This window comes from Fistularia commersonii, chromosome 28 (assembly GCF_037954325.1).
Source record: "Fistularia commersonii isolate RoL2024-O1a breed Wild chromosome 28, RoL_Fcom_v1.0, whole genome shotgun sequence".
NCBI lineage: Eukaryota > Metazoa > Chordata > Actinopteri > Syngnathiformes > Fistulariidae > Fistularia > Fistularia commersonii.
The window spans coordinates 11,860,542-11,874,716 of record NC_141311.1 but is presented as its reverse complement, the minus strand read 5'-3'; the positions used below and the strand labels follow the sequence as shown (position 1 = coordinate 11,874,716).

Here is a 14,175-nt window from a genome sequence, read left to right as displayed (position 1 = left end):
CTACTTTGTGTGAGTGTTTGTATATGTGTGTGTATGTGTGTGTGTGTGTGTGTGAGAGAGAGAGAGAGAGCGAGAGAGAGGGAGAGAGAGAGAAAGAGAGATTTGAGGTTTGGAGGTTGGACGTGATTTCCCAAAAAATGTGAAATTTGAGTAAATGCAATTTCTTATGAAGAATGTGGTTTTGTTAAAAAATTTCCAGGTTAATACACGAAAAGCCCTGAGGCTGGACACGTACTGATAGAGCTGTACCGATTAACCCATACATGTTCAGGATATTTTAAAACCGTAACAAATGTTTTTTTTTCTCTTAAACACAGTGTCACGTTGGTATTATTACGCACAAAAATATGAAATTGATGATGAACTTTTTCCATACGTGTCATCAGCCTAGCTTTGCTGAACTTTGCAACCAGGTTTCCACAAACCTGCATTTTGAGCAATGATGACAGAGGCAAGATTGTGTATCTTTTTATGAGCACATTTCAAAAACAGCAATAGGTCAGAAATAACAGTTAGTTTATGATGCAAAAACCGAAACTGCTTCACAATCCAAAGCTTTATAATCTGAAAGTGCATACAAAGTGTATATTGATCACACAGTTGAAATCAATTAGTTTAAACAATGAAAAATAGGATTTAACAATGTATTTAACCTCATCAAAGTCTGCAAGCAGCATTTTAAGTCATTAGTGAGGCTGGGGAGCTGGGTGGGAGTTGGGGGGGGTTGCGTGATCAACTGTTTCCTTTTGAAAAATAGATCCATCTGCAGGCTAAACACAAATGCGCTTCGGGGCATGTCACAAGCATGTCTGGGATATATTTCAAACCTGTGCCAAATTAGTTGACAAAAACAATATTTTAGAGGCATTACAAAGATGTTTTTCAGTGGACTGATTCCGTCATATTTCTTACACAGTTATCTTTCCCACTAGTAGCATTTTCACAGAGTTAGAGGTGTGAAATGACATAATTGGAAAGATGTGCTAGCATCTTTCTAAGTAAGTAGAAAGAAGTAATTCAATGTCCAGTAAATAAACACAAAGGGCAAGCCTTTGAAAGTCTTGCTTGAGTTATTAGACTATTTCTGTGGTTTTCCCTTAATGTTTGAAACGGAAAGATCTGTTCAAAACAACTTCCTGTCATAAAGCTATGACTTGGACATGGCAGTACAATTACACAGAGTCCTACTAGGATCCCTAATCTTTGTAAAAAAGACAAGTTTTGGGCTACTGTGTCTACAGCTATTACACTCATATTTGTGATCTCAAGGCCAGTGGTGTTTGAGATAAACCTTTTCAATAGCTTTACCTAAAAATGGTGAATTTAATGTTGTCCACCAGAGTAGAGAAGCATCAAATGGCTCGAGAGAAGAAACCTAATGACAACAAGTTTTCAAAACCTTTGTTTTATCCAACTGGACAGCATAACTTTAAGGAAGCTAGAAAATAAAACATCAGGGCATTAAGCAGATGAACTATGACTGACGACAATTTAGAATTTGTTGACAAACAAAGTGGTGGTATTTAATTCCTTGGCAAGAGACTGCAATTAAAAATAATGCAAGCTCATTCCATTTACTAGTAGAAACATATTTTTACTGATGTGGACCCAATAATAAATAAGATCTGTCAGTTTTTACTACTTCTTTACTAAACTTGTTGATGACATATTTTATTGTGCTTGTCACTGTCCTTGTGCTTATTTTATCGTGCTTATCATAATTAATGATCATTCTTCATAGAGTTCCCTGTGAATCCGAGACATGAGAGTTGATTTAAACAGTTTTAGTCCTTCTGTTTGGCACTCCCTTTTCTGCACTTCAACATAACTAGTGTTTCTCCGTTGTGCCTTTGGGTAATTACTGACCCATGTATCCGTAACAAAAGCAGCTGAATTACTTTAATGTACAATTTCAGTAAGGCAGAAAATAGTAAATGATTTTTAACCGGGCTAAAAAAAACATGGCTAACATATAAAGGATTTTTTGTCACTAATGTGCCTCTCTTCCCTGACGATGCATATCAAAATCAAGAATACATAAAATTATCTCACAAAGCAGCTTCGAGTACATAGATATCAAACAATAAATTAAAATCAAATCAGGGCTGCTTCTACTATTACAGATCTGCTGACCTACTGTATTTAGGCAAGATAATTGTATGAAATACAGTTGAAAAGTCAATAATTTTTTTGTTACAGTAACTATTTATGTTGAAATTGTAATCCCTTGACATGATTTCACTGTCAAATTTAAGGATATCCAAAAGCATGACAGTAAAGTAAATCAAGAAAATTCAGGGTATTTTGGTGGCCTTCAAAAATTGCAATCAAGTTCAGATTAGGTTGGATTTCAATGGCAAAAGTTGAGGAAGATGAATAAACATGAAACTACTTGCAATGTAAACTATCTCATAGACTTCCAGCCCTTTTGGTGTCTGCTGTACTTCACACTTTAGTTTGAAAATTGGCAAGGTTGAGAACAATATTCCAAATATGTTATTCAAGTTTATCAAGTTAATGAAACTGTTGATCAAAGGGAAAGAAGAAGAGAAAAGAAGAAAAAGTCCAGTTCCCATGATGAGATTCCACAACGATTGAACAAAAGGCTCAGGGACCTGATATAAAACGCAGCAAGTAATAGTCTACTTTGCATAGAGAGAATGTGAATCCTATAGTTGGAGAGGAGGAATATACAAGACTATATAGGCTCTGGGCATCCTTCTAGTTGCCAGTGCTTATAAAAGATGTTCTAGTGGCATTTGATACCCTTTCAACTCATAGTTCGGTTGAGGGGTGTTGTGGACTAGGTGACTTGAATTCTGAGGTTGGAAGAGGAATTGGGTGGCATCTGTGAGGCTTTGGAGGGCTTTGTAATCCCAGATTTCTCAAAGTCTTCCATCTGGCTTGTGAAGGACAGAGGTGAGCTCCAGGAAGACATGGATACTTGAGAATCGGAAGCCAGTGGGCATAGAAACCAAATCCCAGGCAGGGGTCTGGGTTTGTTTGGAAGGGCGGATACAAAGGTGTCTGCTCTGGGGATACGGGAGGGGGTAGAAAGCCATGTATTATGTTAAGCATGCATGTAATTTTCCTTTTTTCAAGTCGGATAAAGGACGAACTACAGTATTGATGAATGGTTTAAAGTATTTATGTAATCATGCTGTGGCATTGTTTGTTTGTTTTTTGTTTTTAAAGATGTTTCAACTCTCTGAGGGGCTTCTTCAGTTCTACACACTGTGGGCAGTTTTCTGTCTAAATGCATTTGGGAAACACTGGGAAAGGGAGTGATTTTAATTCAAAGAGATATAGTAAAGAAGAAACATAATTACAAAAGTAAAGTAATGGAAATACAAAGATGATGGTATGGTAGTACTTAATTCACAACGGTAATAAATACATGGGATCAACTGTGTACAAATTACAGTGGTAGAAAATATGACAGATGCAGAGATAGGGTGTCATGGGTGGAGTAAAAAAGCATCTACAATCAGCCAGGACAGTTGACAAAGTGTATTTAAATGTGCTATATATACATGTATGTAAAACTATAGTGATTGTGATACAGACCCCAAGTAGTGTACCGGGGATGTAATTGGTGCTCATCACAGCAGAACAGAGATATAAATGACCATACTCCATCAGTAACCAGTCCGAAGGGTCCATGTTGACCTTTGCCCAAATGTAAAGCAAACTTTCGGTGTAACATGACAAACTATTCGTTAAAGCATCCAAAGAGTATCCCATTGGAAGTGATAGGCTGGCTTTTTAAAAAAAAACACTTGGCCAATTATTGGATGATCTGTCATATATTAATCTACTTACAGTGAAGTTACATAATTGCAGGCTAAGAGAAGGATCTATACAGAGATTAAGGTTAGAGAGGGAATTGTTAACCACAAAGTAGCACAGATTAGTAAAAGTGAAGTGAGGAAGGCATTGAAGAGGATAAGAGTGGAAAGGCAGTGGGTCCTGATGATATACCTGTGGAGGTGTGGAAGTGTCTAGGAGAGGCAGCAGTTGAGTTTCTGACTCGGTTATTCAACAGGATCTTAGAGAGTGAGAAGATGCCTGAAGAATGGAGACGAAGTGTGATTATGCCTATTTTTAAGAAAAAGGGGGAAGTGCAGAATTGCGGCAACTATAGAGGGATAAAGTTGATGAGCTATACAATGAAGTTATGGGAAAGAGTAGTGGAAACTACACTGAGAGCAGAAGTCAGCATTTTTTGAACAGCAGTATGGCTTCATGCCTAGAAAGTGTACTACAGATCCAGTATGTGCGTTGAAAATGCTAATAGAGAAGTACAAAGGCATATGAGCTGCATTATGTTTTTGTAGAACTAGAAAAAGTATATGACAGGGTGCCAAGAGAGGAGCTCTGATATTGTATGAGGAAGTCATGAGTGGCAGAGAAGTATGGTAGACTGGTGCAGGACATGTATGCTAGCTGTGAGACAGTGGTACGGTGTGTTGTAGGTATAACAGAGAAGTTCAAGGTGGAAGTGGGACGTGGTAAGGCTGACAGTTGAGGTTAGACAGAAATCTCCATGGACCATGATGTTTGCAGATGACATTGTGATCTGTAGTTAGAGTAGAAAACAGGTAAGAGGAAAATCTAGAGAGGTGGAGGTATGCTCTGGAAAGGAGAGGAATGAAAATTAGTCTCAGCAAGACAGAGTATATGTGTGTGAATGAGAGGAACTCGGGTGTAACGGTGAGGCTACAGGGAGTGGAGATCAAGAAGTTGGAGGATTTCAGGTACTTGGGGTCAACAGTCCAGAGCAACAAAGAGTGTGGAAAAGAGGTGAAGAGACGGGTGCCAGTCAGGAGATCAGAAGATTTATGGACTTAGTGAGAGAGGATATCCAGTCTGGGGAAAAAGGGCAAACTTATAAGTACATTTTTTTTTTTTTTTCCGTCCATCTTGGCTGCTATCAAAATAGGAGAAAAATCAATGAGAAATACTAAAATTCTGATAACCAACTAGTGCAACAGTTAGTGTTTGGTTGATTGTTTAAATAAAATCAGCTATGTTAAGCTTGTGGGAATGGGAAGGGAAGGGCAAAAACATTAATGCTGAAAGGTAGAGATAAAAATACTAAACTGCCACTAAACTTGTATCTGAGTTGGAACATTGGTATGAGATGCTCCTCATATTCTTATCCCTGTCATAGCTATTTGAGAAGGAAATATAGCAGTTCATCAATTTCTCTGTGCCCAGGCCAGATTGTTAACATCACAACTTTGCAAGGATACATTTGGCAAAACACTTATAGAGATGGTCATGACAACTTCACAAATAATGTCCATGTGGCCAGTTTCCTAAAGATTTTGTTAAAAAAAAAACACTTTTTAGTATCCCCAAGTGGGATGAACTGAGCATTTTTGCTGAATAACTTAAAACTGTTTTTTTGGAAATGATTTTAAATGTTGCACCAATTTTGGCCTGTTTCCTAAAAAACACACACTCATCTCTGGTAGTCACTGCTCTTCCTTTATCTCAGAAAATGTATTCCCTCCTTGTGTTTATCTCCTTGCTCCAGGAATCAGCCCTTTGATCAAAATTGCCACTAAACACCAGAGGCCATGTTATCAGATCTCTGTGACCTTAGTGCAAAAATATCAAGGGGTTCAAAAAGCTTTTACTCAAACACCAGACTGACATCAATGTCTCCCTGTCCATGTCATAAGTTTCTGCCTGTTCAAAATTTTAATTTACTCCCCGGCAATAGTTGATTGTGTAGTAGGAGGCCTAGAGAGCTTTTCTAGTCAACTGTTTTACATCTTGGTCAGCAGTTGTAAGAAAATCTTTGCTCCCTGCAGTGTTATGGGAACCAGGTGTTGAAGAAGAAATGCCTTTATCGTCACATGCAGTCATACATAGAGCACAACGTCACTGAAATTTAACCACTGCATTTCACTCATCATGGATGAACCTTGCTCAACAACGGTTCAGGCAGGAATAAAACCAGGAAAGTTTGGTTCCAAGGACGATCGCTCTTCCCCTGCACCACGCCGCTCCGTGCAGTGAAGGTGTGGTGAGACAAAAGAGTAAAAAAAACAAAAAACGGATGTTTCTGATTATGATCCCAATTTTCTCGGTCAAAGCAGTCAAAGAGAGCACATCTTTCAAGAGTCCGCAGCACCGGTGACAGAGGAAGACAGATGAAACCTTTGACCTCGACCCTCTCAAATACCATCAAGAGTTTGAGGACTTAAAGTGCCCAACTGAGAAGAATGTTTCCTTTACTTAAAGTACTGTATCTGTTGTCACATCTGGTCCTGGATCTAAGAATAGCCGCTGATTGTTTATACATGAGACATGGATGTCCCCGGAATCATAACAACCTGCATTCTTGTCTGAAAAGGAAAAAAATATATAAGAATTCTCTCCAAGAAGAAGGTATTAGTTGTTAACAGAGATTTACAGTCAGTTATTATCACCACACAACCTTTGAATTTTGAAAATCCTGTAATGCATGATAAACTGACACTATGCAAGATGGAGTGTGATATTAGGATGACATACTTGTTTTAATTTAAGGGTGTTTAGAGTGTTTCTTTGTATGGTTTTAATGATTTAAAACTGGAGGGATTATCCGTTGTTGTAACATCAGGAAACATCATATATTTTTGACATGTTTTTATGTTTTGACATAAAAAGATTTTGTACATCTCACAATGTTTCGTTAATGTTAATGTTTCGTCTAAGCGATACACAACATATACGATATAAACAAGCAAGATATATATATATATATATATATATATATATACACACACACAAACACAATATTATGTATATATATATATATATATATATATATATATATATATATATATATATGTATGTATGTACATATCTTTTATATATACACGCACTGTACTTCAGTTGTCATACTATTGTAGGGCTCTAAACCTTATACAACTACTTATTAGTTAAAAAACATAATACACATGACTAAGCAACTGCTTATGCAAAGCAAACCTTCTTGGCCAGGAGCTGAATGCTGGATTAACAGGCATCACCATCAAGTAAAGACTGTAATAGGATAAAACTTGAGTAGAAATAGACCTGGACAGGTCAGAGTCACGGCAGCAGACACCACGCACTTTTGTGTTTCCTGTCAGCAACAGCGACCGTCATTCCCACACTGGTAAGTTCTTGTCTATTCAAAAGTTTTGTCCAATTCTATCTGCTACAATTACGTTGTTATCTGTTAAATCATATATCTAATAATCGCATTTGCCTGCGCTGAGCTGTAAATCTGCAAATTTTTTGTAGGGTTTTTTTTGTAGACATAATTTTCCAAATTTATTCACAGTTCTAATTGTTTCCTTCTCACTGATTCCTATGTAGGTTTTAATGACGGCGTGAAGCAAACCAATAGCTTGTGAAACCAGTGTCCCTTTTGATTATGAGTATATCATTATTTTGCATATAGGGTAGCTCTTGAAATGTCAGTAAGATGTAAGAGAGGCAATATTATCAGGCAATCACTAAACCCATACTAAAACAAGGCAATTTAGTTTAAATCCCTGTTGCATTCTAATGTGTGTAACAATGTGCAGAACTGTGGCAGAGCCTCCACATGGATGAGTCAAAAGAGTTTGGCTTATTTACCAGTTTATCAAATTTCATACATTTTTCATGTTGTGGGTCCAACTGCTCAGTGCTCATTATACTCATTTTCAAGGAGGACAAACTGTAATGTGAAGCACAATGATAAAGAGAGATAGAATTGTTTGCGGTATTAAAATGATACAATTAATCAGTAATAATTACTTTTTACTTGACAATATAAGCAGCATAATAACTGAGATGTATTGATGCATCAAAGTTTTATGACGCAAAGTTAAAGAAAGATATGCTGGATGAATTTTCCTCAGAATGATTGAATGCTGCTGATTTTAATCACGGTTAAGAAACATGAAATTGATAACAAACCATATCCGTTCAAAATTAGCAGTGAAAATGAGCGATAAACAAAGCATAACCACTGTAGTGTTCCAGTGGGGTCCGGAAAGATGTTTAGCACCACCATGTGGCACATCTACTCTGACCGTATTCTTGTAAGGTCAGGTTTAAGCTCAAATCCTATTAGCTTTCTGGATCAGTTCAGGGCTGTTATTTGTTTTGTTTGTGTTTTAATGAACATGCCTTTTCAGGCTTGTTGTTCAGAAAGTATATATTACAATCGTGACAATATGCCAGTGTAATTCTGCAATAATGTATCCTTTCAGGATATTTCACAGCTTTTCCTCCGCAAGAATGAAGTTCCTGCTGAGTCTTGCTGTGCTGTTGATGACAAAGGTGGCCTTCAATTCTGCAGAGGAACAAATAGCATCTGAGGATATTTTAAAACGTGAGTGGAAATTAGTTCAATTGTTACTTTTCTTCCTGATCAAATTCATCATCTAAAATGTGACACAAAGTGTGTTATACAGAACTACAGTACTACTTCTTCTATCATTCCAATGCCTCAGGACAAGTTAGATTTTGGGATATTTGGTGTATATCACAATTTTATGCTTCGACTTGTTTTGTAATACCTCACGATCGTTCCCTTTCTGCAGAGTTGTCTTCGGATGGTGAGAAATTGGTCGACGAGGAGTTGAAGCAAGCCCTGTATGGGGTGAAGCAGATGAGGGAGGTAATGTGGAGGAATGAGCAGAAGCACGAACAGCTCATGAAGTCCCTCCAACACAGCAGTGACAAGAAGAAGGCAAGTTAAGCGTCCACAATTAATATAAGCAAAGTAAGAAAAGCATTAATGGTTTCTCATTCTGCCGCTAGGGCGCAGCACAACTTGCTCAGGATGTGACCGACAAGCTGGCGGAGGCTGAGGATCAGTGTAAAGATTCCCTGCAGTCAGAGTGGGAGAAGTGCAAGCCCTGTCTTGAAGATGCATGTAAAACTTTCTACACAGCCACCTGCCGCAGGGGCTTCGCCAGTTTCAATGCAAAGGTATGAAATTACAACTTCCAACAAAATATAACCATAAATACCAACAGGGTTTCTCTAAATATAATCTATATAATGGGAATAATCTTCTGTGGAATCTACATTGCATAACATTTCCTTCTACAATTCTCCAGTTAGGCTTTGGCTAAGTTTAGATTTGGAACATTTTTAAATTATAGATTTTTTTTTCTCATGAGTTTAGTCGTGCATTAAGGGAAAAATCCAATTGAAACCACTGCGTTTCCCCAGGGAGAGAGCCATAGATTCATGTGAATGAAAAGATAGCCCAATCTACGATATTTATATATACACATACACAAACAGATCAGACACACATATATACTATATACTGTATCTGTGTGTGAGTGTGTGTGTATTTGTATTTTGTGTTGGTACTCATGTATTAAATACACCAAAATATACCATTTTTATTCAAATATCAAACTTGGATTTTTTATTGGTGTTGATTATAAACATTTGGAAAACATAGGATAGTTTGTTTTTTTCTGGGACGTATTATTGTTAATAATACAGTGTCTTGCAAAAAATAAACAGGAGCTGTCTCTTGAAATTCAAAAAGTAATACAATAACCACATTAATGAATCGATGATCAGGATGTTTGTTTCCATAGGTGGAGAGTTTCTTTAGCAGAGTGTCAAGACGCTTCGGGTTCGGTGCCCCTCGCCCAGAAGCGGGGGATATTCTGGTGAACCAGAGCCCTGAAAACACTGACAAAGAGGTTATCCACATGGAGGAGTCCTTCAACCTCTTGATAAGCAAGGTGGGGACACTGGTGAACCGTAGCATGACTCTGGTCTCCAGGATGAGTGACAGGCTGGACAAAGTGCTGCAGAAGGCTTTTCTAAAAAACGGGGATGCCCCGAGTGAAGAAACCACCCTTGATCCCTATGGGCCCAGCAGAGACTCCGGCTTCCTGCAGGGGGTGGGCTTGGATGAGGTGCTGGATTCCTTCTTTGACTTTGGCAGGAGTGTGGTGGAGGAGTTTGGAGCTGTGGTGACCCAAGTGTTTGATGATTTCCACGAGACAGTTGCAGAGAAAAAGAAAGGTAAATTGGCATCTTACTTGCAGGATGGAAATAAGTTGATAAACAGTTGATTTCTCTACTGTCTGGCTGTAGGATCTGTGATTCTTCTGGCCTCAGTAGAATGTGTAGAGAAAAAATGGATTTAAGCAAATATAACTTCAAAGAATGGCACGAAAAATGTTTAGCACAGATTACAGAACAAAGATTTTATTCAGGGTACAACTACTCAATTATATTAACATCTTCATGTTTGGTGCAGAGAGGACTTTCCCTCATATCCTCCAGAACAAAAGGTTTTGCAGAGACCTTCGCAAACAGACATCCGAGTGCTGGCAGCTGCAGAGCCAATGTGAGGCCTGCCAGGGATCCTTGCTCAAGGGTGAGACAATACACTTTCAGTTTTTCTTAACTCTGCCTAATATCTCCTCATTCCTTAACTTTTCTTTCGTTGACTGCAGAGTGCCCAAGTGTGCGCGACCTGCACGTTGAACTGTACGAGGTTTCCCAGCTCCTGGATGTATCCAAGGAGCAGTACAATGAGATCTTCTCTATTGTCCAACGCCACACAGATGAAACAATCAACTGGCTCAGCAATATGGCATCTGAATTTGGCTGGGTGGCTCAAGCCATGAGCAACAGCAGCAACCCTGAAAATATATTCAGCATCACTGGGGTGAGAGGCAGTATCAGCAAAATTAAAAAAAAATGAATAGGGTCATATCATTGGATCATATGAGAATGATAAGACACCAAAAAACTTCTTTTCAAAAGATATTCAGAATGATATCCAAGCATGGATCACTGGTTGGTGCCCTAAGAGATTCACCTTGGGCCACATATGGAAAATCAATCTTGCCAAAGCTCTTGTATAGTAAATATTTACTGACTGAAATACAAAAATAAATCACTATAATGACCTGCTACATTAATTAGGCAGATATTCATTCTATAAATTGTTATCTCTGGTAATATTTGATCAATAGAATTATATCAGGAAGCATTGGCAGGTGGTTCAGTGGTTTACACTGCCACCTCACAACAAGAAAGGCACTGGTTTGATTGGGGACTCTGTGTGTAGTTAGCATGTTCTCCCCATCTGTGTGGGTTTTCCTCCCACAGTATACAGTCCAAAAAAATGCAGAAAGTTAATTGGAAAACCGCCCAGATCTGTGAACGACAGCAAATAGTTTTTTGTACGATAACTGATCAACCGGTGACCGGTTTAGTGTGCACTAAACCGGTCACCTCTTGCTCAATGACAGCTAGGATGGACTCTAACTTCCGAGACCATCAGTGTAGGATGAGGGGTAGATAATGAATGAATGAATGACATGGGTTTTTTCAGTAACACTTCCACTCCACAGGTGGCGCCAAAGGCCCATGAAGAGAATGTGTCTGTGACTGAGAACAGGGTGGCGGTGAAGATCCTTGATTCCCCAACATTCATTCTTTCTGTTCCCATGGAGCTGGAGCTGCATGAACCAGGCTTCATTCAGTATGTGACCCAGGAGGCTCTGGACAAATACAAGGAGCTCATCAGGTGGCAGCTCTTGTGTATTCGGTTTTGATCGGAGGCATTTATTTAATGGCTAAACCCTTTCTGACATTATTCAGATATTTATAATGTACAAATCCTTTCATTAATATGAAATATTTTGCTTTACAGATATGAGGATGACCAGCTTTTCTGAAGACAAAGTTTTCTTCTTGAACCGAACCTAAGAAGTATTCTGATGTAGCAAAGTGTGTAACTGTTTTCTGTTGGAATTAACAATGACACAATGGAGAAAATTGAGAAATGTAGATTTTTAAATGATCTAAGAGGTTCTACATGCATTATAGTTATGGATTAAATAATACTGATGATGCATTGCTCTTTGACCAGAAATGTATTTACAATGCCCTGCAGACGTTAAACGCCTCATATACTTTTTATTCCCCTTCTTTGCCATTAATTTTTGAGCCTTTTAGTCCATCTTTAAAGTCAAAATAAATTTGATTACCGTATATTTATTTTTGACATCATGAATTAGAATGATGGCAAAATAAGTATCAATAAAGACATGACTGATTGTTTGTGGGTGCGTCCCTCTTAAGAAATAAAACATGTAAGCAATTGTTAAGATTTGTGAAACAGATTTATGTATTTGACGATAAAATCCTTGAAAGGTGTATTTTCATGGCTTTTCAGCAGTTAAGATTTCTATTCAGTGAGTCCCATTTTGTCACTGAGAAATTACGAAAACACTTTACTGAAAACATTTAGTAAAACTTTTATTTTTTTCCTGTACAAATTCATTACCGTTCTTAATTCCATACTTGTTCCTCATCTCACTACTAGTTAGGGAACTATCTTTAGGAATAATCACATATTGGGTTTTTGTGATGAAGCATGAAGAGAAATTTGATCAAAAAAAATGTTCACATCTTTGTCCAATTTATCAGCTTAATTCCTTGATGATAATCAAGGAATCAATAATATTTTTAAATTCCCAACTTCTCTCTCGCGCACGCATGCGCGCACACACACATACACACACACACACACACACACAAAGAGAGGAAGTGGACAGTGGAAGTACCTCTCAGAATTTAGACATTATATTCTCATTGTCTAAATTCAACAGTCCAGATCTGTCCATGCTGTATGCAAGGTGTTTTCCTTTGCACATGACTTATGCACTAGCTTTTCAACGAAGGACAAACAGGAGAATGATGAGAGATACTCAAGCCATGTCAGATGTTCTACACCATAAGACAATTAAAAGAATGGCTCACAAATGTAGCAAAAGATATTGCTGTAGGTGGGGTTGGGTAAAGCAGTCTTTTTAGCTGAGATGGTTCTAAGTAAAAAAAGCACATTTATATCAGATGGATTTTACCTAATGATTTTGTTGGACAGACTTGTACAATCAAAAGTTTCTTGGGTGATTTATATGCTCCAACGTTACCTATATTATCTTAATACTGTATGTAGCACTGGGAAAGTTGTAAAAAGCAAATGTCAATCTTGCATGTCATATTGATAATAAAGTTAAAAAAAAAAGTTAAGTGGAAATGTCTGTTTTCCCCACTTACAAATAATAAGAATCCCACTATGATTTCAAGTCCTTGTTTTCCATTATGTATCTGTTAAAAAAGCTTCATACGGATCACTTTTCATATTCTCTCCCATTCACCAACTGATCTCACTTGCTAAAGATACATAGGATTTTTTGCACATACTGTACATCTGCATTGATCCCCCGGAATATGCCTGCATCCATACAGTTTTCACTATCTTCACACCTTGCCCTTCCGCAGCAAAGGTCACAGCACACTTGACATTCCAACCAGTTCTTGGTCACTTGAAAAAAAAAAAAGCATACCAGTCAACCTACTTTATTAAACCAATCTATTGGACATATAAAACATCTTGGCTCTAGTATCAAAGATCTATGTTGCAAAATAGGTTAAAAAGAGAAATGAAAGGGGACATTTATCATTTTAAAAAAGTTAAAAGAAAAATAAAATTAAAAAAAAAACAAAAAAAAAAACAATTTTGCATTTGCCAAGAAGCCATCTATTTTAATTTAGGAAAAGTTCCCTCTATTAGTGATCACAGTGTCTTGGCCAGTCTGTATGGATTACTCTAATTATCATGATTCCCAGAGCTTAATGTACCAGCATCTACCCTGCACACTTGTGGCAATTCCACTAGCATACAATAGAAAACATTTTCTTCTTGCATTTGCAAGTAAGCTAGTGTGCTTGTGGACTGATTTGTCACACAAAAACGCTCTCACTAGCTTCATCAAGTTTCCCCATTTGTTAGACCTGTTGAAAGTTCTGTTTTCCCAAGCTTTGATCTCCACTGATGTAATAGCTCTGTTTGGTGCCAGTTTGCCCCCAGCCCCAGACTAGAGATTGTCCCCTGGCTGGTACTGTGGCTCTGTGGCTGTGAAGTAGTCTTCCAAAAAGGACTGGATGTACTCGAATGTCGGTCTCTCATCAGGCTCTTTCTTCCAGCATTGTCTCATCATTTCATGGAGAGACTCGGGGCAACCTTGAGGACAGGGCATGCGGTATCCTCGGTCCACCTGCTCAAGCACCTCTCGATTGACCATACCTGCATTGACACACAGAAAAAAAAAAATTACACTCACTGCAGCATTTGAGTTCACA

The 14,175-nt window shown here is 38.0% G+C and overlaps 2 protein-coding genes across 2 annotated transcripts in view; one reads left to right on the top strand and one right to left on the bottom strand.

The window, feature by feature from the left end:
- The first annotated feature begins 7,072 nt into the window (after positions 1-7,072).
- On the top strand, positions 7,073-11,815 carry clul1 (clusterin-like 1 (retinal)). The gene is made up of 9 exons (XM_086176459.1): positions 7,073-7,156; positions 8,244-8,365; positions 8,577-8,725; positions 8,797-8,967; positions 9,597-10,032; positions 10,271-10,390; positions 10,470-10,684; positions 11,376-11,551; positions 11,678-11,815. Exons 2-9 carry the CDS (start codon positions 8,272-8,274, stop codon positions 11,700-11,702), a joined length of 1,386 nt encoding a protein of 461 aa, XP_086032585.1. The 5' UTR covers positions 7,073-7,156; positions 8,244-8,271; the 3' UTR covers positions 11,703-11,815.
- Positions 11,816-12,265: 450 nt separating this feature from the next.
- yes1 (YES proto-oncogene 1, Src family tyrosine kinase) overlaps positions 12,266-14,175 on the bottom strand; it is a 33,115-nt gene continuing 31,205 nt past the window's right edge. The window contains exon 12 of the mRNA XM_086176457.1: positions 12,266-14,119. Coding sequence (XP_086032583.1) covers positions 13,911-14,119 — 209 coding nt within the window. The 3' untranslated portion in view covers positions 12,266-13,910. The remainder of the gene's footprint in view (positions 14,120-14,175) is intronic.